At 43.7% G+C, this 27,334-nt stretch overlaps 1 protein-coding gene across 2 annotated transcripts in view; it reads left to right on the top strand.

The window, feature by feature from the left end:
* The window catches only part of celf2 (cugbp, Elav-like family member 2), a 163,452-nt gene that overhangs the window by 11,698 nt on the left and 124,420 nt on the right, over positions 1–27,334 (top strand). For both annotated transcript variants that reach the window (XM_070928808.1, XM_070928809.1), the window contains exon 2: positions 25,190–25,225. In XM_070928808.1, coding sequence (XP_070784909.1) covers positions 25,190–25,225 — 36 coding nt within the window. The remainder of the gene's footprint in view (positions 1–25,189; positions 25,226–27,334) is intronic.

Raw genomic sequence — 27,334 nt, 5'->3', positions numbered from 1 at the left:
ATTTACAAACGATGAATGCAGCCTTAAAGTCAAAGTATCCCTCGTGTTTTCAATGGAATTTGACTTCCTCGAACGTCACAGAGAACTGCAGCCATAAGTGCATGAATATGTGAGTGATGTCCTGCATTTTCATGCCAGAAGACATCTTATTACATTCATCCAGTGACGACATCAGGCATGAATATGATCCTGCCGTTCTACCGGATACCATCCGTCTCTCTCTTTCTACACACCACACACTGTCCAACACACACAGTCACATATCTGACGGTGGTGCGTTTGGATGTCTCCCTGTGCCAGCTTTTCCTCAAGCAGCATTTGTGCTGGTAATCTGTCATATGAGCCCGTCTCATCAGAGGCGCAGGAACATTTGGAGCTGCGAACAGAGAGGCAGGATAACACCCTAAAAGCTTCCTGCTCCTCTCTTATTGCCCACGGCTCAGTCCCAACTATCTCAAATCTCCCTCCTTATCTCCTCTCCTTTATTGCTGAAGCTTGACGGGCACTTGACAGCTGAGAAAAATGCCCCAAACTGGGCCTGACCTGAGTGCTGTTGGCCATCAGTGTATACCTGCAGCTCCCCCCAGAGGCTGGCCCGCTCAGGCTGGAAAATGTTTCAGTGAGTGGTTTTTGAATTTCGCCATAATGCTAAAGTTATTTTCTTTGTCTCTGGCCATCTTTAGAGCTCTCAGACAGTCTCAAAACATCCAGTTTTATATAATCGTTCTCACTGTTGACCTGTCCTCTCACCAGCTCTGCGACAATTACAGCTGAATACCTGATGTGTGTGTTCGCCTGTTACCAAGTAGAAAAGAGAAGAAGGAAGGCGGTGAAAGTGTGTGTTGGAGCTGTATTGGCATTCACAACCAGCGAATAAAAGCGGCGGCACCGTTAATAATTGAAAGAGTACTTAACAACAGGAGCGCTGCCCTCGCAAGACAGCTTTTAATAACCAGGAAGGTTTCATATTTCTAGTTCTCCTCTTTTTCATCTCTGCCCCCTCCCCTCCACCGCCACCTCCCCCACCTCCTGCCCGCTCCTCTCTTCTTCTTTAGAAGCTTTCTCAGCTCTATTCACAGGAGCAAAGGAACGCCGCTGAAGAAGCATCTGTCTGCCTTTTAAAATCATAGTGGAAGAAAAGGTGTGTGTGTGTATTTACACCATTAAAGTGGGGCAAATTGTGCTGGAATGGATAGCGTAGCATGCCTATTGGCAGGGAAGTGTATTTATTACGTCTTCCACATTATCCCTCTGTCCCTGCTGTCTAGTTGAGAGATATGTATTTGTTTATGGAGGCGCTCCGTCTCTACTCTTAATGCGCTCGCCGCTCACCCTCATTAATTCGCTTGATGGTCTTTGATTTGCCGGGCATCACTAAGTCGCATTAAGAAATGTATTTCCCAGCTCTTACTTAACGACGCTTCCAGAACCAACGCAATTAAATGCACATTTAAATGCTCGAGGTTTCCCTCTCCGTTCGTGAGCGGAGACAGGCGCTTGATTAGTGCCTGGGAGAAAATTAAGCAGCCAGGGAAAGGTGATGCTGAGCTTTTTGGTGAATGCCACCTTCTTTAGTGCACTTTATTTTTGATAGCATAACACTCGTCCTGATAATAGGAAGCTAATAAAGTCATATTTTATTCAGAGAACACTGCCATGACTTCTTGTTGTCCAATAGGTGGTGCTAAATATGATTTCCGTCTGCTCTTGATTTGGTCATTTTCTACGCATGTTTAGACCAATCTGACCAACATACCTTCTCACTTACCCTTATTAAGATCCAGCCATGCCAGTAGTTGACATAGCTGCCTCTGAAACAACCCGGTACAATGGAAGTGAATTGAATTTCATTCTTAAAACTCTGACATTTAATATAATTTGTCTTTTCAGACACAATGTCGTGGTTACTCTGGATGTTCCACAGACCTCGATGCCTTCAGCAGAAAGTAGTTCCAGTGTAAACCGTTGACAATGAGGCCTGTGAATTATCTGAGGTAACAGGAACAGTCTTCGCGTCCATTGCGTTGGAGGCAGATGAAAATAACAACTATCTGCGAGGCTAGATGCCACCACTAGTAGAAAAGAGCAGGAAGGTTGTCTTTTTCCTTGTCATTTTGGTGTACCCTTTTGGTTTCATTGAAAACTGTCTTTTCCAGCGTCCCCCAGTCTATCTGAAAGCTTGACCCTGACTCATATTCACACTACTCTGAGCAAACCACAGTGTTCTGTCCACCTGTCAAACATTGGCTCTCAGATAAATAAACACTGGCGTCAGTTAGAGAGTATTTTAACCCGCCTCAGCGCTGATTTGACTCCACCGCTGCTCGTCAACAGCTGGCCTTCTAAAGTTACGTGCTGCCGTTCAACGCGTTGGCACCTGTGACGTGGCATCCAACACTAATCCACTCGCCTGTATGTGTGCAAACAGTCGTCTCAGTGAATATATATATATATGTAGAGGTTGTTAACACTCTTTATCCATCCATTCCATCTCCCATGACGGCATTTTCTCCCCCAATTTGTGCTCACTCATCTCATTTGCATGTATCCATACCTCTTGAGCTCTGCGGCTGAATGGGCCTAATTGAATAGTTGATCACATATTAATCTAATTAGTCTGGTTCAGACGTGGTCATTGTGCGCTGAATTTATTTATTCTGTCTTGTTATTGTGTTCTCTCAGGCCGGAGGCTGTCAGTGGCCCCAGATGGTTTACTATAGCTAGCGCCGCTGATCTAACCGGGAGCTTCTCCCTTTGTCTCCGGATCAGACTTCCATACCACACTCTGAACACAGCTATGACAGAGAGAGGGAGAGAGAGAGAGACGGCAGAGTGGAAACAAGGGATCAAGAGAAAAAAAAGTTAGGGAGAAAAGGAAGAAAGAAAGAGGCGGAGAAAGATAGGACCATTACCGTCGAGGGTGATCATCACCATATCCGAGTTTTCCATGAAAAGGCAACAAGTGGAGCCTAATGGGAAATATGCAGATGTATGCAAATGTCTGTTGGATGGGTCGCCCAGAGGCCCAGTGGGAGATTAAAGCTCTTCGGGATGGAGAGGGCTGTGGAGGAGACTAGCACTATGAGCTCAATGCTGCCATATTAAACAAAGAAAAACAACCCTGGATCAATTGTAGGCCTTGTTGTCAAGCTCATCGCCATTAATATCACAAATGGATTCATGCTGATGGCAGCAGACCCTAAAGTGATCTGTCAAACCATATTGGTAGCCAGTTAAGTGATCCATGATGGACATCTTTAATTTGATAGTATCTTTGTGAAGATGGAGGCTCAGTTCTTTCATTGTTTTAATACGATATTGGATGTGGTTACTGTTCTCCACACGGGGCCCTCCAGGGCCTTCCATGTGGATTTGATGGATGAGATCCCAGCGCCGCTATTTCACACTCTTTCGCAGGTTGATCGGCCCAAAGTGACTCCAGCAGGAAGAGAATGAGACGGAGAGCAGAGGTAGAGGCAGTTAAGACTCCACCTCCAGCTCTCCACCATTCACGCTCCACTTCCACATTTGATCCACTGCAGTCCCTCAACCTCAGTCTGCAGCTGCTGGGATGGAGGTGTTGCTGAGAGAGAGTTACAGACTGAGCAATAGTGTAAATTGGAGGAGGCATTTCAGGATACAGAAGCAACCCTGGACGCCCTGGAAGTACTTAATAGACAGTGCCATGAAGTAACAGGCAGGTGGAGCACTTGTAAGGCTTGGATGGGCAGGTCACTTTTGAATTCTGGGTCAATTTTAGATTAATTCAGTAACTAAAGGGTAGCGCTTCATGGTGTTGTTCTGCACTATATGATCATGGACTTTACTATGCATGATGTAAGACAGTGGCTACGTTTTTCCTTTTCAACCTTACCCGACTGAACATTGATACTGAACGACTCTGCAGTGTTTTTGAACATTGAGCACCAACGTTTTTATTTATTTACTCTTATAATATAGTATGGCAACTTGGAATGACAAATAAACCATTGTCCAGCTGCAAGATATGGTTACAGTAACCATGATTTCTCCATAATTTTAAAGTATTATTACTATTTTTGGTCTGTGACGGGACGTAAACACTTCAAACTACTTCCTGCATTGGCACCAAATGTTGGCATTGTATGTAAATCATGTGCCGCAGACTTGTCCCATATAAAAGTAAATCCAAGGGCTCCATTTCCGGGCCATCTGCGAGATATCCAGTGTGTGGCCAGCTGCCGTTCGTGCCAGCTCTATACATGGCCTCTCTGTCTTCAAGAAGGCCTGCGTTGGCAGGTGTTAACTCTCAGATGTTCACATCCGTCCAGTGGTATTTGGCACCATCATAAATCTACAGTTTACTGTTGAACATACCATCCCTGCTGTAAGAGTGACCATAAATCAATACTCAATGTTTATAACTTCGCCTTCCCAAACCTTGTGAAAGACTCCCACATGCAGACTCGTAAGTGGAAAAAAAAGTTGTTTCATAACTGTACAATGTTTTGGTCCTCAGAGCTTAATCAAGTATATTTTCAAGACAAGGAGAGAGACCATGAAGTGCTTGGGTTATCACGGGTCAATTGCAGCTCTCCTCGTCTCATTCTGTTGAACCCTATTAGAGCAGAGTAGGCACGATGCTCTGTTTGATTCGTGTTACATGTTGGTTGTGAGCCTGGCAGTATTAGCTTAATACGTTTATACAGAGAAGGCTGTGCGGGCCTGTATGCCTCAGGCTTCCTGCTGTTAAATGTCCACAGCTGGACTTTAGCGTCCATGTAAATTCCCTTTATGCCCCGCCACAGATTACGTTCCCTCTCTGAACTTTCCAAAAGCCTCTTCGTTTGGTTTTCTCTTCCTTTGCTGGGACTCCAGAGGAGATGCTCCATCTTAGGAAATTAGGAAAGTCAGGAACTGCTCTCGACAGTGGAAATAACCTTGGCTCGTCCGTCTTTTACTTTCCTTTTTTACTCGCCTCATTCTGTCACACGCTCTACTCTCTGAGCCTTTCTTTCCCGTCGCACACACCGGCTGTATCGCCATGAAGCGAAACAAGATGTGATCAGCCTAATGTGATTCTCATGTATCAACAGACTCTTGCCTTGTCTGTTCTTAACTTGCATAACCACTTCATTCTTCTCAAAACAACGACGGGCCTCATTTTTCCTACTTTTGGGGCATGTTGTCATAAAGTGGGAGTGTTATGGGATGTCTTCGCTGTATCCATGGAGAAAACCAAACAGTGATGATTAAGCTACGAGCCCAGGTTCAGGCACAGAGCCAGCCACTGATTGAGGCTATTACTTCATAACTAGGCACTGCTGTTTTCTAGGAAAACTCAGTGCATGACATATACCAATAAAGAAATCTTTAGAGCTAATGGTGTGGGGGATTGTCAGACTGACGAGAGGTGCTTCAGTTTGAGTGTGTGTTTCTGTGTGTGTGTGTGTGTGGGTGTGATAAAGGCTGACGTCCCCTGGGCTTCAGACCACTCTGTCTGGACGTGCTCCTTCAGTGCTGCCTTCTTTAATGTTATTCCTCTGCACATCTACTCTCCGTTACATCCATCCATCCTTTCATCCCTTCACTTGTCCCTTTCTTCATCCTCTCCGCTCTGCTTACTTAAAGTACATCGGTGGTGTTGGTTTGGATGAGAACACAAGTCTATAACAATCGAAATAAGGTTTATAACCCTTTATTATCTGATATGATTATGAGTTATATATTGAATTTTAATGACTGAATGGAGAGTTTGAAATTTTTATAAAACATACTCAATATTTTTAACATTTGCTTAAGGCAGAGAGGGGTTTTTTTGTCAATAAAGAAGTTATACAATAAATGTCAAGGGAACTACGTCTGTCAAATAAATAAAATGACCGTTCGCTGCAACTTCACCAGAAATGTCACTCCCTGTTGTGGTTCGTCTGACTTTACAATGACAGGACAAGAGAAGGGATGGACGGGATTTTAATTCTGTCTCTTGGATTAACTAATAATACTCTGATTTTTCTTCACTCCTTTTTTATTTTACTGTTCTTCTTCTCGCGGTCAATTCGATGCACCAAATCAGCTTTTTCATACTTCCTGTATATTTACTTCGCCATAACTAATCAATACTACGAGCCACCTGATATTTAATTATTTTTTATTTATAATATATTCGGTATGCGTGCCAATGAATCCCAATTCATGAGCTCTAGTTACTTTACATGCAAAACGTATGATGATCAACTACTATATAAAATATGCTGCTTTTATGCTGCTAAAGAAACCTATGTACTTATATTCAAGTAATATGGTTTGAAAAGCACGACATATGAACAAGAACCATTCACTCCACTCAGCATGTAATTTATCAGTTTCAATGCAGCAAGGAAATCCGCCTCCTGTATTCGTCTCATTGCTGAAAGTTTCAAAAGTTATCTCATCCACTCGACATTTTGACTGAAGCAATGCTAATGTCAACGCCACCACTAAACTATGTATTTCCTTTTTTTTCCTGGGGCAACACTCCTATATCACAAAACCTACAGCATGCAGTCTTTTGTCTGCTTGTCATTTGTTTGGCACTTTCCCTCCTCTCAGCTGTACGCAGTCTCCTACATGTGAAATTGAGCAAGCCCACTAGAGACGCACTCACAGGGTCTGGAGTGGGACTTGTCCACCAAGTGGGGCTAATTATGCAAATCCCTGCCTCATCCTCATTGGCCCGGGTCAAAGCCGTGATATTAATGATTAAGGAGTGATAGAGTGACAGCAGAAGGAAAGGAAAAAGAGGGATCGTGTAGGTGTCTAAAGGATTAGAGGAAGAGGCTCCTTTTTCACATACACCCCAAGTACCAATATATTTCCATGCATGGGTATGTACAGTATGTGTGTGTGTGTGTTCATTTTTCTTTCTGGGATGTGTTCAGCAGGGGGAAGAACCAAGCCCTTTATCTCTCAGCAGTCAACTCTTTCCGTTTCCACAGCGACACGCTGCTGCGTAGCTGCAGCATCTGGGTTGTATCCGTAGCGACCCCGGCACCCCGACAGGCTCTAATCTACAGTCACAGGCCGCAGCAGGGCAGAATCTGTTCCCTTTCTGTGTGTATGATCTTTTAGGTCTGTCCTCAAGAGGACCAAATACCTCCACAGAGATAAGAAAAAGATGAGCAAATTTCATCAAAGCGGAGGCATTTTCTGAATTTCAACATTGGGCTTGGATTTAAGAATAAAGTTAAGAATTCAGATGAGGTATGTGCGAATAATCAGGTTCAAAGAAATGTTTGAGGATTTACTTTTTAGTTAATAAACTGTGGATAGAAGGCCTCATGCTTACACTTAAGCAAATGTTGTCTTTGATGATGGTGTCCGTCTGGCACTGTCTTAAAAGTGAGAGAACAAGAACCGTCAGTGGCTCTCGCGCTAAGTGTTGTCATGGTAATTCTTCAAGGATATGCGGCCTAATGTGGGATTTTGTGCAGGAAATTAGCTTGTAATGTAAAACAAAATACATAGCAAAAATAGCGCATTGTTTTTAAGTTAGCATAACCTGTTTTCTACAGCTGGGGACATTTAAAACATTAGTAACTTTAGCCTGAAGCCCCGTATATACTTAGCCACTTCATGTGTCTCGGGTGAAACAGGCAGCGAAGAAGCTATTTTCCTTAGAGACTGAAATGTGATTGTTTACCTTTATCAAACAGCTTCAGGTGCATTACTACCACCCTGTGGGGTAGGGTTTGTCCAAACATATCTAAGTCTCTTCTCTTAGTTTGGATATTGCTTGTAATGTTTGAATGGAGCTCTGAAGGGAAAGTAACTAGTTACAGAAGTAACAGGACTGTTTGATGCTTGTCTTTCTCAAGAGGAACTCAGCCACCAGCAAAAAAGTGGTGGTACATTACTAGTACTACAAAAAAAAAAGTAATTTGAGTGGCAGCTGAAGACAATAATTTACCAAAGCCACAAGGATAACTTTGGCTTCTGTGGTCACCAAAGCACCACTTTTCCTAAAACCAGCTTATTCTTGTCATTCAGGGAATGAATGCTGCAGCATCACTAACGCCTGGATGTGTAGCACGAGTGTGGCTGAACATGTGTTAGCAGAAGTGCGTGATTGTTTTTAATAGTTTCCTCCCTCGGATACTTGAGGGCGCGCACGTCTCATTTAGCGAGTGTGTAATGTGTTTTCTGCACAGCTAACTCATGCAGGGATCGAGTGCATCAGGATTGGATCTCTGCGTTAGCGTCGTTAGCTCGAAGCCGCTGAAACCAGAGCTCCTCTATGAAACCAGCTGAGCCCCAAGAGTCCAGAAGCACTGCCAAAACTAAAGCAGGCCAAATCCTCCTCTCTTCTTTCCCTCCCTCTACTTACTCTCTGTCTATCTCACCCCCCCCCCCCCCCCCCTCGTCCCCCGTTTTCCTCTTCCCCATTCCCCAAGCATGAGCAATTCACAGTTAATTCAATTTTCCCCCGGCTGGGCTCACATGGGACAGCATTGGAATTCCGGTTTGTCATGATAAAATGATTACACGGCATTGTGTTTCTCCGGGCGCCTCCCAGCGCATTTATTAGAATCTGTCAGTGTCGATGTAGATCGGCCAGCCAAAGTGCACGTCTCCACCGCTCCTCCTCGCCACTCCGCTTCCCCTTCCCTCCTCGAAACTGGTTATTCCTTATGAAATACGTCGCTCCTGGCAGACGCATAATCTGATTACATCCGCTAGATTAAAAATATATTGAATTTTCCCCCCTGTTCTCCTCTCCTCTTCGCACGTTTTTAACCCTTCTTCCTCCACTTTTTGCCTCTCCTTCGTCTTCCTCTGCCCTCTTTATTTCTGTCCCACCGCCCGCCCTCCACAAAGGGACTGGTTTCTTGCTCCACTTACTTTATTATCTGGGGTTTGACTGATGTCAGTTCACCAGCACTGGCCTTTTTTAAAATGAGATACAGGACAGCCATATCATCCACCCCCAGTAAGACAGACGATGATATGATGATTGATATGTTTTATCATTAATATTAAAACCATGGTGGTGGTCTCAGTGATATTTCAAAGGCTTTTCCACACTGCCTGAAAAAAAAAACATAAAAAATAATCCATTCAGTAGCATGTCATACAGTGTGAAAACAGCATTTTGTCAAAGTACGTGAGAGGAAGGTTTTGCTGCACAGTAACACCAATTTTCGTAGTCACAGTGAAGAAGACATATTTGAAGTGCAGTTCTCTGTTTAATGAAGGGGCAAGATGAATTCATTAGTATGCATGAAATACTATCGTGTGCACATGATGTATACAAAGTTTTAAGTTTGAAAATAGATGTTAAACATGCAGTCTGTGCATAGTAGAGCCCGACTTATAGGGATTATACCAATATCAATATTTTAAGCTTAAAAACGTAACAACAGCTTAAAAATCACTGAAAATCTGGTCTTTTTTAAAAAGGACCTAAAGATTAGTTTGAAAAGTTTTAACAAAATGTTGCCTCCAGAACACAAACTGTTTCTTGTAAACATAAATCAGGTCCTGATTCTGATTCTAAGACTCCCTTTAAGTCAAAAAACTAAAGAAACTACAGATGTAGGTGCTTTGAAAATTGTATTTTTTCCCCCATTTCATCCATTTTTGATTGTCGTAATAACCACAAATGACTTTCAAGATATTTAGTTTCTTTCTCAGTAATAAAAAACAAAAACAGTTGTATGTAGTAGTTGACTGTAAAGAGAGACCCTTCTGCTCTTGCTTCCAACCCCTTGCCTCAATTTCTGCACACGCAGTAAGACACATGTGTATATATATATATATATATATATATATATATATATATGTGTATGTTTTAAACTCTCCTGCTCTTCATGTTGGAAGTCATGGCTTCAACATGTAGTTTTATTTTTCTGCAGCCATTCCTGTCACCCTCATCTCCTCACATCACCTGTTCTCCCTCCCTCCCCCCTCCCCTTCTCTCCTGTCTGGATAATATTACAGCTTATTATTTTTCATATTTCCATCCCTCCCTCTGCCCATACCGACCTGTCAGTCAAGCTGTCATGTGTGATTTGGAGCTGTCACTCCGGCTCTGGGTTTCGGGTGTGGGGGTTCGAAGGCTTGTTTACTGAGATGTGACTGGAGGTGTCACGCTGAATAAGCCCACCTCACCCTCCTCACCCCTGCCTCTTCATCCTCAAACCCCTGCTCAGTGCGACCAGGAGACCCCTGTGGGTTCCAGGGTTGGGTGGCAGAGTGCTTGTGCCAGGTGGGATGTGACTAATGACCATCTCGGAGTGCCACCGTCAGTTTTTGGGTGGTGGGTTTAGCTGCAGCCCTAGGTGCATGCATGTGAGCGTGTGTGTGTGTGTGTGTGTGTGTGTGTGTGTGTGTGTGTGTGAATGTGTGTATACTCATTCTCACAGCCAACCAATTACTGTCCCGAGGAGCCGACAGCTGTCGCCACCATCGCCTCTCTTTCTCTCTCTTCCTCCTCCTCCTCCTCCTCCTCCATACCTCCTCTCAGTTGGCAGGGGGGGAGTCAGAGGGGAGTCTCAGCCCCGGGTCCTGCTCCCTTGGGGAGTCATTACACCACTGTGGGACTCTCTCTCTCTCTCACACACACACACATGCACAGAGCAACATGCAACTTGTCTCCTCTGTCTCTTTCTATCTATCACGGTGCCACTACACCCTTCAATTAAGCCTGTGGCCTTCGCTTTGGGGATTTGATGCACATTCACATCAACACACGCACACACGCACACACACACACACACACACACACACACACAGACCCATCTAATCCTAATGTTCCCTCTATATTTGTCATTACCCGCATCCCAGATGGGACTCGGCCCATTGGGTTTTGTATATGATAGAGCCTTGCTGATAGAGGCAGAGCGTATCAGTGACACTTCACAGTGTTTTTTTTTTTTGGTGGGAGGGGGGACAAATTCATCAGAAACGTGAGCTCTTTGAGCACACGGTGAGTTTCTCCTGATGTGGTTGCCACAGCGGTGGTGGTTTAAGGGTGCATGCTGCCACTGAGGTGCCATCCCGCCGCAGTGAACCGCTATCTTCCCCTCACCACTCTCTTTCTTTATCTGAGACTGTAATACAAACCAGATTTGCCTTATCTGGGTCCCCCCCCACACACACACACACACACACACTCCAACCTAGCCTTATTCTCACTCTTGCTTGCCTCTACATGTAAACACACACACACACACTCTCTCTGCTAGAGCTTACGCGTGCTATCAGTCCCAATCTGTGAGTGGAAATGCCAGCTATTTCACTTAACCATGCAGGGTAAGAATGGGTGGTTGGTGGTTGGGGGGGGGGGGTTGGAAGAGGTGTGGAATATTTCACTTCAACCATGAATGCTGTGTATAGATAAGGAGCGCCTCACTCTGAGTGTGTAACTGTTTGTACATACGTGCTCGCGCGTGTGTGTCAGTCTTGTAGAGATTTACCTCCGACACACTCGTTAATCACAGAATTCATTAGTCACCGAGTCTCTAATTGTTTACTTTCCCCTGCGGCGGTACTACACAAGGTTGCCGGCCCTCCCTGTTACAATTTTGGAAGAACATAATGGTAAATTAATTTTCCTGGTAGCTCCGATTCGATTAGTCATTTCTGAGTACACTCTATTAGCTGGGAAATTGTGTATTTGGAAGTCAGAATGGAGAGTCTGGGTTTGATCATGTTGCCTACCTGGAAAAAAGACAAAGCAGCAGAGACTGAGGGGGAGATGGAAAGAGGACTAGTGAGAGACGGAGTAATGAGCCTGAGGGCCGAGTTGGAAGAGAAACGCTCCGGTCTGCTTTGAATGGCTCTGTAATGTAGACCCAAGCCCGGCGAGAGACGCAAGTGGGAAGATAAATTGATCTATTCATTAAACCATAAGCTACTAATAAAATCTAATTGCTTCACTAATTGTTAGGTACATCACAAGTGATGCGACTAAAACAAGACCAATAAAATAAACAATACGTACGAAATGATACCCCCTAAACCCTAAACACTCTTATTTTTATTTTATTTTATTCTAATAGTCCGACATGAGTGACTATTGGATATAACCTAAAGTTATGTAAGGCTCGTCAGCTGGGCTGCTGGCTGAAGGTTTATTTTGAAAGCTGCAATCCTCAATGCCTTTATTACATATTACTTTTAATATTATACTATTATATACTTTGTGTGTGGGGAAAACTTTAACTCTAACACATTCTAGTTCTTTGGATCTGTTTCCAAAGCAAACGTTTGAAATAGACTCATTTTACCGCAGCAACGCCACACGAATCGCATGAGGAAGTGACAGAATACTGACGCCATGTATTTATATTGTGGCCAACCTTAAAAAAAACTAGCACTTATTGAACACTTTGAGGTACCTGACTTCTTCTGAAATAACTAGTCAGAAGCCAGGACTTTTGTTCCATTAATTTCACAAGGACAAACAAAACTATGAAACAATTTTTCTGTCACTGTGAATATCGTTGTAAGCACCGTTTTGATTGTTTGTCGGTCAAAAGTCGACAAACTTCTAAAATGTGACTACGGTTGGTTAAAAAGCAAAAGGTCGACATCTTTGGAGCTAAAGATGTCTTAAAGGAGAAGTCACCCATCGGAGAGGCTGAATAGGAAATCAAACTCTCACTGACCAGAGCTTCAATCAGCTAAATGGACGCTGATGAGGTCCGACCGGATAAACTCCAGGTGATGTTCGTCCTCGGCGACGTCTCGGTGTCTCAGGTCGCCTCCTGCCTGCTGAAAATGAGGCCTTTGTGTTCTAGTTTTGTGCTCCAGAAACTAGATTGTGAACTAGTTTCTGAAACCGGTCGACTAATTGGCTTCACGGCGTCTGACTTGACCTCGAGCCGCGAAAGCTCTTCTGCATGTCAATGTATGGACGTGTATTCATGTGTGTATGCATGTCGCTCGTGTTTTTATGTGTCGCGGCCTGAGTTGCATATGGATGAGCTAACACGGGGGCAATCTGCGCTTCAAGGCGCACACGCACTCGAACACACGCGCCAACACGTCCACTCCTTTCACAATACTGAAATACAGATGCAATAGACCGCATCACAAGTGAACTTACTGAAACTATGCATTATAGATCAACTCACTCCCTTTCTCTCTCTCTCTCTCTCACACATACATTCTTCTTCTTCTTCTTCCTCCTTTCAATGAATCTCCCCGCACGCTCACACGCCACATCACAAATGATGGGATTTAAACATCAACAGTATGAAATATTCATGTGTCAGTGCCAGCCGCTCGAGCAGAACTACCACCAAGGGGGATTTGCCTTCAGATCTGAGGATACTACTGCATTCATCCCTCTCTCTCTCTCCGTTGTGTTGCAGCATCCGGAGCCATTGTCTCGGTGCTGTGTACCAGTGTGTTCCTGACTGTGGTGCTAGTTTTCTATGATATCGCCTGTACACTCTCAAGTGTCGTTATGTCTGTGTCTTGGAGGGTGGGGTGGGGGCACGAGCTACCCCCTCCTATTGGCCCTTTTTCGCTCAACATGTGGGGGAGAGGAAAGAGAGAGAATGTAGAGCTCAGGAGGTCATTTCAGAGCTTTACAAAGACAAGCTTTGTGAAGATGTTACGAAGTTTATCTCGTAGTACTACTAGTAGAATAAATAGAAGACATTAAACTGGACCAGATAAGAAATAAAAGTGAGGAAATGATCTCAGATAGAATCAAGTAAAATAGGATATGCTGTCTGATAAATGTACGTTTTAAAAAGAGATTTTCAAAGATGATTCATATCTTTTATTTAAAGTGTTCCCACAGTTTTTTTTGTAATTGCCAAAGCACCTGTGTTCTGACAGGCCATTTAAGCAGAGAGTCAATGTCATTAGCAAACTCGATTTCTATTTCAATTTACTTTATTTCATCATTATCAATAACGCTTTCCAGGGAGTCCTCGCCACATATATTAAAAACAAACGATAAAACACCGGCATTAGTTATAGCTGCCAGCGCCTGAGAAGCTGCATTTTGGGAAAACAACCCACCACAAGCAGCGATTTGGGGCATTGTTAGTGTCGAGTAAAGGTGCATTAAAATCAGTAAATCACTAGCAGTAAAGCAGTAAAAGACACACTGATCATTTTTACCTTGCAAGACTGAATACAAAAAGTAGAAAAAGCTATTAAAGACAGCAGGAAATGGCCTGTTTGCTTCCTTAATTTGATGTCATTCCTGTTAAACTGGATTTTAGTTGCATAGTGAGCAATCACTCTAAAAGTGTAAAGCAGTGACATATAAGTGAAGAAGGGAGAGGATTGTCTGATAGGAAAAGCGACAGGCGTGATTCTTTTATTGCTTAGATTTTATGTTCACGCCTTCCAGTGCAGGATGACATCGCCATTAAAGGAGGTAAAAGTGTTCATTTCATTGACTGATTTGTTGAAATGTTGCGCTCGAAGCCACGCCCGTTCAGTGATGTCACTGTAACAGGTGTTACAGCTAATGAAAAACATCTGCTTTGACATCACTAGTGTATGGCCACTGACACAGTTTGAAATTTATGGAAAATCAGTCTCTTTTTATTTGATTTTCCATGACTTGAATGACCTTGTCACATCATAAACAGGGTAATTGGGGATGGTCTCACTTTATACAATTATGAAATGCTAAATAGCAAAGTCTTGCTCAGACTACTGCTGACATATGTAAACACAGCTGGTTCTGCGGTCTAATACCAAACCAGGATCACGGGGTTAAAACCTTATAAATGCTGGGCCAAGCGGAGAAAATTGGAACAGCTAACAGGGTAAAAATGTGGCTGAAAGTATAAAACTACAGCAGCACAAGGTTTAAAAAGTTTGAGGAGTTGTTGGCAGAAAGTTGGAGAGTAAAACAGGCAGGAGGTGGAAGGTAGAAAAGTTTGCAGGAGTCTTCGATTGCTCAGTGAAAGTGAGTGTGATGGAGTATACAGAGATTCAAAGAGTGCCAATCGGGGGACTGTGGAGTCAGATATGGGTCCAGTGGTCATTGTTCCTCCTGAGATTCATCCCTTTTTCCATTTAAAAGATGTGATTACACTGCAACAATGCGCGCACACACTTTCACACACGCGCTGCCGGCAGTGGTGATCCAATTTAGGAGGTTAGAAGGGAGGGATAAGGAGATAGAGGGAGCAAAGGGGGGAGCCGGGGGTGGGTGAGGGCAGGGGGGGGGGGTTGAAGGCAGCCATGTAAGAGATGCAACGGAAAGGCTAGGAGGAGAGAGCGCTCCCTCTCTCGTTTGTCATTCTGTCGGCGCCGTATGCAGATGAGGAGCTAATATGATATCTCTGCTGAGCTGATGGATGTTTAAAATGATATGGCAACCCTGAGCAGCCTCGCCGCATGCTGCCTGCCAGGGATGGTGTGTGTGTGTGTGTGTGTGTGTGTGTGTGTATTTAGGAATGTGGTAGCGTGTGTTTATCACTCAGTGAAAACTATATCCAAATCACTGTAGCAATGACTTACTTTCAACAACTTCTGTTCTTGCAGTTGGTTAAACGGTAGCTAGTTCGTTACAGCTGGGATCGTATTTTCATAGCTTTTGGCTGTATGTCATGTTTTTTCACTGGGATCTCAGAAGAAGATCATACCGGTTGGCTTTGTATCTCGTAAACATCCATCACAGAGTACAGATCGACTTCCTGATTCAACTTTGAGTTAGTACTTCCGGTGTAATCGGGCTGAACTGTTGGCTTTTCTCCGACCTGTCTGATCGTTTTTTTACCTCATTGGACTCTTTGTGGCGATGTTGCCATGTTCTGATCTGATCTCAGCTATTAACCAACAGAAATGACTGCCAAAGCTGAGATCCGAGTTATAGTAAACTGGAATGGTTCAACTAACGTATCATTTAGTCCATCAAATGTCAGAAGATGAGGACAAATCCCCACAATAGGTCTCCAGAACCTCCGGTGATGTCTTCAGATGGTTAGGTTTGTTTGACCAGAATTTAAAAAACCCAATATATATAAAGATATAACGGAAGAAGTGGCAAATCCTCACACTGGAGAAGCTATAATTGATACCGCAGCCAGCAGCAGGTTAGCTTAGCTTAGCACAAAGACTGGAAACAGGGGGAAACAGCTAGCCAGGCTCAGTCTGAAGGTAACAAAATCTGCCTGCCATTAACTCTGGACTCGTTTGTTAAATCTGTTAAAAAACAAACAAACTGCAGCTAAACTGGGGTTTACACGTGGGACTATTTCTTTCTCACCATGATGTTGCCAGGCAACCGAGAAATAGTCCGTCAATTAATTTTAAACATTCTAAAACTTTTCAGAACTATTGATTACCATAATTTGTGTTTGGAAATGTTTTGCAGGAGACAAGTGAAATGCACATGGATGCCTCGTTGAGGCGTGGTTTGTTAGGATCAATATTCAATCAAACTGCATAATATTCATCATATAAAAGGTCAATGACAGCAGCTGGCAATGTAAGATTTTCAAGAAATCACTAATGCTAATTGTTCTAAATCTACAACAGTAAGTGCCTCTGAGTTTGTGTATCTGTGTGCCTTTTTTCCACATTGTCATGGTGGTAATGAGGAGATGGGAGGGGGGGGGGGGGGGCAGGACTGATTGGATTCTCCACAGACTTCATTAGTTAAAACAAAGCCAGTTGTCCATTTGGGCTCTTTCACAGCCTAATTGATATTGATTTACTGATTTGCTCACGGGTGATTTAAAAGCATGTTTGGCGTTCTCGTCAATGCAGCTTTTCCTCTGCTCTCTCGCCGCCTCTCTCCGAAGGCATTAGCGCTCCGTCCTTCTGCTAACAGCAAAAACTCGTAGTGACGAGGAGTTTTGCTTCCTGGCGACGCGTGTTTTCCTCCTCAAGTTTGACGTTTCGCTTCAAATCACACGACGTCTCCTCCCACTTTGTCATTTCATCACCGTCATATTATTCTACGACATAATGAGGAAAAACTGAGGGAGATAATTGTCTTTTCTTCTTAATTTCCCTCCATGATCCGGGCTTGTCAGTGCAACAAATTAGCGAGGGTTATCTTTTCATTGTGGACTCCTCAACTACGATGGCGCTGATAGATCGTCACCATCCCCATAACTGGATAATGATAGTTATCATAAATGGTTAGCGGTTGGCTAAGTGAAGCATTGAGATCAATGGCAGTGGTGTTAGTGTTAGAATGAAGGAGGCCTTTTATCATGATGATGGATGGCAGGCCTGTCTTTAATGCGACATGTTATGATCATATCAATTTGTCCTCAGTTCTCATCGACATCACTTTATTGCCTCGTCGTCTCTCACAGTCCATCACCTCGCACTGTAAATTCAGACTTGAAATGGCAGCGTGCCACGACGCTCCATAAACCAACCATTTCTCCTCCTCCACTGCTTTCCTTCCACCTTTCTCCCTTTCTTTTCTGTCTGGCGTCTGCTCTTTCCCTCCCTTTAATCCACCTGATTTCCTCTCTATTTTGATACCTCTCTTTCTCTGTTTACTGTCCTCTTCCCCTCCCTCCTTGACAGACATCGGCAGACAGCCTGAACGAAAGAGTGAAGGAATCAGACTGGGATTAAAATGTAATATCAGACTCTTAAAGAGATTAGTGGTTGAGATTCCGCCGTCTGAGCTACCCCCCAATCTGATGAACTGGCATTCATTATATTGATTTATTCCCCGGCTTCTTTTATCGGTCCTCATTCACATGGACAGCAATAGATCTGATATGGTGGCCTTTTATGAGGCACCTTGTCACCGGGGCCTTTGCGCTAAGTAACCGCCGACCGGCTGCCAGGAATAATTGTTTAGGGAACCGAAGTTTATTCATCAAATCCGTAGTTTTGAAAGAGCAGCAACAAGAGGGCGGAGGAGGACATGACTGATTTCCGTTTCTCAAGTGGACAAAAGCAAGGTCCTGGTATTGAACCTGCTAATCAAAGCTTCAGATGGAGCAACGTCGCCACAAAAGAGCCTTAATTATTTCCAATTATGACAAACCATCATTTCAGCTCAATTATGTTGCACATCCGTCAAGGATGTGATTGAGGTTCCCTATTAGTCTCTCTATCAACATCTTTACAAAGAGATATAAGCACCACAGGCCTGTAATCAAAGGAGAATATTTAAATATCTTCTTCTTCATGTCTACATTTTGGCATCCGATTGTTTTCACCTGATCCTGATCCTCATCCGTCCGACACCACACCCTCCGCGATGCATCCAGTCAGACCTCCAGTTGTTTGGATGCTTTGGATAAAGTAGGCAGGTGTTTTCAAGAACAGTCACACCTGATTTTTGATGGGGTCTGCGGTACAATTAAATGAAACAATTAACTGACAGAATCGAGACACCAACATCTGGGTTAACCACCAACAGTATAACCACTGTTCTAGATACGATTCGCAAAGCATATTAAACAACAACACATCTTTGTATTGCTGCGTTTCCAGGTAATAACTCTCACTGAAACAGACCTAACCAAATGGATGATGATTTGAACACAGCCTACCTGATTTTCCTTTGAAAGTGGCCGTGATATAAGCACACAATTATACTTCAAGGTGTCCGGAAATAGAAAATAATAGACATGGATGGCAGACTCTCCCCCGCCTCATCTGTTATATTAAACCACCTTAGAGGGTATTATTGCATACATGTTCTGCAACATAATCATTTCATAACTAAAGGTAATGCATCTGAGCATTTTTCCACCTGTTACTTCTCCTGATGAGGTCTGGTTAAGTTTAGGGAACAAAAAGCACTCAAGGAAAGATTAGAAGAAACCAATGTAGGCAGGAGTCAGGACGCAAACTGTGCAAAAGTCTCACTCTTTGTACAACCAGCCGTCCATTTCCACGTCCTTCCCAAGTCATTTGTGGCATGTTACAAGTTAGCGCTACAGTCGGAGTTGCTACTAACGGTCAGAACAGCTCTTAATACTGTTGTGTTGTATGAAATATGCATGAGTTAACTAAAATGTCATGAATGCACATTCATGTTTACTGAAATGGCTTGTAATAACTTTTGAGACATACACAGACACAAAAATGTGTTTTGTGATTTGACCTGAAACTCGCTAGCTTGTTAAAATGTGCAGTTCTGTTAGCTACATCGGAAAAACCGCAACCCTTCAACAGGTTCGTAAGAAATGTATATTTATATAACTTAACTGTCGTTGGCTTCGTCCTTCCTGAGACTTCTGTACTTATAGAAGTCACACCAGGAGTGGAGGCCTTGGAAATGTTTTACATTGATGAAAAATAAAACTAATTGTGTCTGAAACAGCAGATAAGATCACAATCAACTGTTATGTTGAATATCCTTCATCTAGCCCTACTTCTCACATCTCATTTTTCCCTCTATCCCATCACCCCCAGCCTTCGCCACCCTGTTCACTTTGCATGATCTTATCATCCGGCCACCCGGTAATGGCCTCCCTCTTGGCTCCACACACACACTGGCATCGTATCCGTCGCCCCAATCACAACCTTAATGCATCTCAATTTAACCACTGTTGTAACACACACATGCACAACCCTGTCTCTCTCTGACACACACACACACACACACATGCAGAGTTTATTGTGTTTGGAGCAGTGACGGGTCGGGGAGGGCGGCATCAGTAATGCGTGACGCGTGCCTCCATAACGCCGGCTTCATTTGCATGTGTGAGGAGGTCTGGGCTAATGGAGCTGATCTGTTGCGCTGTTATTAAATGGGGAAAGAGAAAGGGAGGCGGGGGAGGTGGGAGGAGGGGGGTTATTATTAAAGAGGAGGAGGAGGAGGAAGACAAAAAGGAGGGAGGTCCTCTCTCCTCTCCCAGGGGCGTGATGGATGATTCAGGAGTCTCTCCTTCACTGGGTTTAGGTTGTTGTACAATTTGCAGTGTGTGTGTGTGTGTGTGTGTGTGTGTGTGTGTGTGTGTGTGTGTGTGAGCGTGCTGCGACCAGCCTGAATACCCTTTGAATATCACAAGGTAAATGAGGCCTTACACACTACTACCACTTCTCCCTTTAGTCTACCCTTTTACGACTCAGGTCATTTCTCTCGCTGCATTTAAATGTCCTCAATATGTCACACATGCATGCATGAACGCATGCATCCCTGCTAACACACGTGCACTCACTTGTGTGCACACACACACACACACACAGTAAATGAAGCCTGCTGGGGAACTTTCAGATCCTTTTTATGGCTCACACATGTATATCACAGCATAATGGCCTGAATCAAACTGCACAGCAGATACTAGTTTATTATTGCACTGATTTTCTATAGTTTTCACTCTGAAACAACAATCCTCACGTTGTGCTTTTCATTATGAAATGCCAAGGCTGCATTAGCATGTGTTAACCAATGGAATGTTTTTACAGATTTTGCTTTAAAATAAAACAAACCGAATCATTATTTGTCGGCTCAATCCTGTCATTCAGTACATAAATCTGTGTTACACTGAGACGTCACCCAAAATCTGTCTTTTGTGTGTGTAGGCCTGTGTATTGAACCTACAAGGCAAAATGTGGCCATAGCATCAAGCAAGTCGTTGGCATGAAATGTCGATCAGATGTTTCAGGATATAAACCATGAGACTAGGTTTGAATTCTCCAAACTAAAGTATAGAAAAAAATGATGGTTTTGCAGCCCTACTTCTGAGCCTCAACCACTCTTTCCCCTTTTCGCTCTGACAGGAGGCTGTTGAAAGTTTGTTGTTTCCTTGTTGATGGTGAATGGAGGCAGTCAGCTTGACTTCATGTCGGTTACAGTTTCCAGCGCTGACAAGTTTTTACATTGTAAAATAAAACCTCTCAAATCGCTCCTGCGGCTCAGAGAAGTCGCTGTCCGTCCACACGCTCAGAATGTTCAAACAAATAATAGTTTTGCCGACGTATGGCTGAATGCGCTGCTGCCGGCAGAGCTTCAGGCCTTCCAGGAGGATGATAGCGTGACACAAAAAGCAGTCCATTCAGCCATTTTCTTGGGCAAACCCATGATATGCTTGGTACATACTGAGTGTGCAGATAGACAGTGAAGAAGTGGAGTAGTTTCTATTGACATTTGAGTGTTTTTTTTTCCCTGTGACCATTAAAATCTATTGTTACTGGCTGATTTCAAGTTGGCCACGGCTCCTTTTCCGCCTCCAGGTAGACTTTGGGGCAGAATATCGCTGTGTGAGTTAAAAATCCTTTGATCTTAACAGTTTCACATCCATGAATACATGAGTCAGTGCTTTTATTAACCGTTGAGTCACTCCGAGTTGTGTCTTTCCTGATACACCAGCATACACTATGAATGCAGCATCAGTCAGAGGATGATTAATGAAATGGCAGCTCACTGGTGTCGCTCAGGTCTCGATTTCATCCAATCCTCTTCCTTCCCTTCGGCGCTTGGCAACGGCCATCTACGAGACTCATTCTCCAATGGGAGAGTTTAGATCCATCTGGAGGTGGGCCAGCAGCCCACATCTGACATCATCTTAAGACCTGGCACAGTTTAGCAGAATGGCTGTCTCACACACACAAATACTAACACACACACACACACACACACCTGCGATGGAGATAAGATTAAGACGAAGAAAGAAGTGGGAAGTCGAAGGGTGTGAAAGTCAAGTGTGTTAGTGTATTTATCTGTGTTTAAAGATGTGTGTGTTCGGATGTGTTGATTGGTTGGGGATTGCGGGTGCGGTATGTGAAGCGAGTTGTGTACATGTGAAAGGCAGGATGGCAGGTGTTAAAAGTGTTAAAAACAGAGTGTTAGAACGACACAGATGGGCTGCAGAGAGGAGGATGACAGAGGGGAGAAAACCATTTTGGAAGAGGAAGAGAGGCTCTGAGCTGGAGACGCTCTCGGGGCTTTTAGGACGATCGACTGTCAAATTGACCAAATTAATCGATCAGTCAATCAGCGCAAAAGTATTTGACAACAATTTTGTTAATAGATTGTTAATTTAAGTAATGTATTCAGCAAAAAAGAAAAAGTTCCAGCTTGTTATTGTAAACGTGTGGATTACAACTAGTGAGGTACAACTAGTCTTAATACAGCAGTCCTGCATTAAATCCTCCCCTCATGAAGGTTATGATGCATTATACAGAGGGGCGTTCCTGTTATTTAGCCTCCAAAATGACCATGAAGTTGACTCCAGACCTCTCTAACACATTACAACCTTCAGGAAGGGAGGATTTACTGCAGGTCTGTTGTATTAGACTGCATTATTTTTAGCTAGGTGTGAGAAACAAACTGGAAACTGAGCGTATATTTGAGTCTGAGCTTCGATATGTTGACTACAACCTACAAGTCCACATACACGATGCATGTAAACGCAGGATTTGCAGTAACCAGGTTACTGCAGTGCGAGCGAACTCGTTCTCTGATTTCCTTATGTAACCGGGTTTCTTGTGTCATTGATAATGGATTAACACCAATCCCGTAAGAGTTACAGTAGCTCGTGTTTCACGGCACAACAGAAGCATCCGTGTCACTTCCAATATCTGCTCGTGTGTGTTATAAGAGACGGAGAGACAGACGGGGAAATCTCTTTAAAAGCTCCAACGTGGGAATGCTCTCCATCATCGACGGTGTTTAGAAGTGCCGTGGCAGCGGGCTCACAGTGTCTCCCTTCATGTAGCACTAATGCAGAGTGTGTGTGTGTGTGTGTGTTTGCGTCCAAATATGCCGTGTTACTCGCCGGGGCCTGCCACCTGCTCCGTCTTTGCGGCGGCTCTGGCACTGTCGCCCGAGGAGTCCCTCACGTTTCAGCTTCGTTTTGCGTCTCCTGCAGGCCCGCAGCAGCGCAAGGCCTGCAGGAGTTTGTGCTCAGGTTCACGCGCGCCGCCAAAAAGCTGTCCGTCGTGAAGCATAAGTCTGGCTCGTTTCCACCTGGACGCTGTTTTCCCATCTGTTTCCATCCCAGTGATCAATTCTGACCCAAAATCTTGTCGGCTCGACTTATGCCGACCAACAAGGGGCAACTGATACTCAAATCAGACCTAAAAGCTTTTTTGTTTTCAGCAAAATCATCACTTGCTTTGCAAAGAGACATGTTTATTTTTTTAAGTGGCTCTGTAGTGAGGCAGCTGATAAGATTCTGTTCAGAGGAAAACGCTGAAAGGGTAACTGACCGTCCAGACCTAAAGTGGTCTCTTGTGCGACTTTAGAAGTTCCCACAGTAATTTAGATTTCTGGAAAGGCTTTTCAAGACATTTCCAACCAAACAAATGTCCTATTAAAACCGTTTATCTCAAAATGTCAAGTTGTTATGAAGACAAGACTAAGACAAACAGCCTTGTTTTAGACCTTGTGCCAGAACATTTTGGAGGTAATTCAATTGGATTTTAAAGGGTCTTGGGAAAACGCAGAACTGGGCTAACATGACAAAGTTACTGTACTGTTGTGTTTAAGGAGACACTCCAGACACATTGTGAATTCTTTTGAGATTTTTATAAGATTGGGGCAGTTAGCATTAGCAGAGATAGCCATCGTGAAGAAAGTCAACAGAAAAGGAAAGTCTGATGGGTCATCTCTGGGAGCAGCAGGGCAAAAACAAACCACACTAACGAGTGCTGATAGTACCATAGTTCCAAATGTCACTTCCTCCTGCAACAAGTGGACTTATGTCATCCTAAAATGACTTTCTAACTGAACATGAGACTAAATGACTTCTTAAATGAACATTCTTTCAGGTTAAATCACATTTAGACACAGAACCGGCAAAATCCCAAACTTATAGATTTGAGCCTCTGACATAAGATCGCACTGGATCGTCAGATTTCATCATCCTCGACTAAAGAAGAGGAGCTCTCGGTTGTTGGACTGTGTCTTTAGTGTCGTCGTACCCATAAAGTTGCTCTAATTAAGTTTTATTAGGGTCTTTATAACTGTTTCTGTTCCATTTAAGCTGCAGCGAATGTTTTAACATCCAGCTGTTAAATGCAAGTTAATAAGTAATAAGAACCGTGGAGGGTAAACGTTTTGCGTGTATATATGTATGCAGATTAAAAACTATGAGGGATGGTGTGTGTGGTGGAGTTCTATGAGTGTCGTCTTTGTGTGTGTGTGTGTGTGTGTGTAGTGTGTAAACCTGTTAGTGCGAGCAGTGTGTGTTTGATGTTCCATTTACCCTTGTTCATAATTCATGGCATTGGGAAAATGGACTGAAGCGGAGGTGGCTATCGTGTGTGTGTGTGTGTGTGTGTGTGTGTGTGTGTGTGTGTGTGTGTGTGTGAGTGTGTGTGTGAGTGTGTGTGTGTGTGTGTAGCAGGATAACAGGAGGAGTGTTCTGTGGTTGAAGATGAAACAGACAAGAGTGTGTCTTTGAAATGCAAAGAGTGATGATAGCAGTGATTGGCCACCGTGTTGAGGAGGAGCAAGGAGTTTTTTCTCAGCATTTCATCATAATACACACACACACACACACACACACACACACACACTCTCTCTCTCTCTCTCTCTCACACACACACACACACAGGTTATTAATGACAGCACTGTTAATTCATTATTATTTTATTTACCTCTGTGACATGAAACCCGGGCTAATTCAGTGCAGCTCTGAGCTCTGGAGGGTTGCATGTTTGTGTGTGTCTGTGTTGCATTGAGTGTAATACCAGCTCACACACACACACACACACACACACACACACAGTGTCTGGTGGTTGGGCCTGGGGACCAATTTATTTACATGCAGTGGAAGAGGAACTGAGGATTGGAGGAAGGGATAAAACAAAAAGGGAAGGAGAGAGAAAGAGGAAACAGCAGGGAATTATGGAGAAAACCCAGTGGAACGAACAAGTTTCTCCACTGTTTCCAAGGACAGACGAGACCAATTTACTATTTAGATGGCTCGGTGTGTGTGTGTGCGTGTTTTGTTTTGCCAGTATCTTTTGTGATTTGTATCATATTTCCAGAAACACTGTCTTCATCGGCGCCCAACTGTTTTACTTCCACTGTTAAAAAAAGTAGCTAAACTGCAGTGCCGTATATTCAGTTTGGAGGCAGGCAGTGTGGGAGGGGGGGAGGTGGTTAGGAAACACTGGTGTGGGGACATAAACAATACTGTACATGTCGATATGTGGCTTTATGTTTAAAATAATGTAGTCACAGAAGCTGTGTGTGGCCGCGCTGACAGCTGCAGCTTAGAAAGAGATGCTTACCTTTGGTAACGTATCTGCTTTTGAGTGTTATATTGTTCACAACTTTCACAAGTCTTCTCTTTTTCTTCTTGTCTTGCAGGCAGGACGCCAGCGACCTCTCTGGACCGATACAAAGGTACAGCTGTTCATCTTTTCATTCTCTTTCTTTCTTAGCCTTCACTCCCTCTGCCTCATCCTCACTGAGGCATGCTGTGTATCTCCAGGCTTCAGGCCAAACACAGACTACATCAACAGGCCTTTTAGCTTTGGCTAACACTGGAGTAGTGTTAGTGGTGGTGTTTTTTGTGTGTTTGGCAGCAAGGGGGGGAGGGGGGGGCGGGGGCGGGGGCGGGGGGGGGGGCAAGTTGGTGGGTAGAGAGGGAGAGGGAGAAATAAAGGGAGGGAAAAAGGGAAATTGGAAAGGAGAGATGTGACGCGGCTCAGATCTACGGCCGAGGAGGGTCATTAAACTAAACCCTTTGGCGACAGAGCGACAGATCAAGCGAGGGAGGGGGGGGGTTTAAATAAGGGCCGATCTTAAAATAGCAGCACCTATTTCTCATCTGAGGCAGAGTTAACAGGAAAAGGATGAATATCGTGCTCTGAAAACCATCAATGCCCCCCCCCCCGCCCCTTACAGTATGTCTTCCAGCATGGAGAGATAGTGAGGGGGGGGGGGGGGGCACTTTTTCACCGGTTTGATCCATTTACCATTACAAGAACACTCATATTTAATGACAATGCACCTTTAATGATCGGGATTCTAATCACAGATAACGCTAAATATTACAGAACTACTAAGTGTTAATGACCAAAGGCTCTAATAATAGAGCGTCTCATAAACATTTATAGGTTCCATAATGCATCAGCAGGTGTGGCTGCACAGTTCATGAACCATTATAATTTGTTATATTGTTGGATTTGATTATTATTTCTGGAGTAGAGAAAATTCTTCGTGTAGATGCAGTTCTCTGAGTAGTTGTTGAGATTCGCTTTAATTTGGGTGTTTTTTGAATGAAGTGTTGTGTGTCAGTAAAATTGCATCTATTTCAGAGGACAAATAAAATATTTTTTTTACCAAATAATACATCAGCTGTGAGTTTTGGACTCTTCTGAAATATATCTTTGTTTGTGCAACAACAAAAACACAACAGTGACAAATGTTCCCAGTGATGGATCACATGAATGGAGCAAGCTTTAAGTCTCTGTGAGTTGATTTTCATTCTGTAATGAAATGAACTGCATCTAATGGTAAATGGAAACCCATTTAAACACTTTTATACTGGGAAGATATGCAGCAGGATTGTAAAGAATATGCAACTTTAATGGGCTGAATCAAGTCCGACCACTGATGTGGTCCTTTAAGTAACTCTTTTCCTTTTTATTTATTATTGTTTTTTTGTCGATGTAACCTCTAAATAACTACATGGTACTTTGGTAGTGCAGGAAGAAAAGGGATAAAATGTTCTGCTATGATGAAAAGTCTGCATCATTTTCTCATAACAGCACTGGATGATATTGATTTTTAATGATCCTCTATAGTATCAGTCTAAAGCTACGCCGGATGGTATTCACAGCAGGTAAATCAGCTCAGATCAAAAAACAAGATCCAGTGCAGAACGAGACGCCGGCGGAGAAGAAGCGGCAGGAAAAGAAAGAGACGATGACTGTGGCTGTGAATAATTAGGCAAAATAGTTTGCTTTTGTTTTTCTCTCTGATTGGAGAAAACAGCACACACACACACACACACACACAAAAGATGTGTGTTACACGCTAATCCGCCACACAGCTGCGTCATTCCAGAACGTGTGTTTACTTCCTCTCTGCCTTCACCGCCACCATCACCGCCGCCGACCCCACCCAATCCCCTGCAAACACACACACACAATCGCACAAAAGACAACTGGGCGTGTAATTTGATCCTGTGCGCTCTCCTCCTCTAATGAAGCTCTCTGGCGGTTTGACTGACACCCAGCTCGTTATTTAAGCGTCTGTTTTGGGCCAGGAGGAGGAAGAGGAGCTGAGAGGAGGAGGGGGAGGAGGAGGAGGAGGAGGAAGAAGGGGGGTATGGGGAGGAAGAAATAGGAAAGTGGAAGCAAGGGAGCTGAAAGAGAGGATGGGAATGGATAAACAGACAACAGGAAATGAAAATAGGTTGGAAAGATGGAGGGAAAGAGGGTCATGGGAGTCGTAGGGAGCAGAGAAAAGGAGTTTTAAAAAAAGAGGACAACAACAATCAAGAGA

Source organism: Enoplosus armatus, chromosome 22 (assembly GCF_043641665.1).
Source record: "Enoplosus armatus isolate fEnoArm2 chromosome 22, fEnoArm2.hap1, whole genome shotgun sequence".
Classification (NCBI taxonomy): Eukaryota; Metazoa; Chordata; class Actinopteri; order Centrarchiformes; family Enoplosidae; genus Enoplosus; species Enoplosus armatus.
Note: the sequence above shows the minus strand (reverse complement) of the source record. Positions and strands in the feature narration are given on the sequence as shown.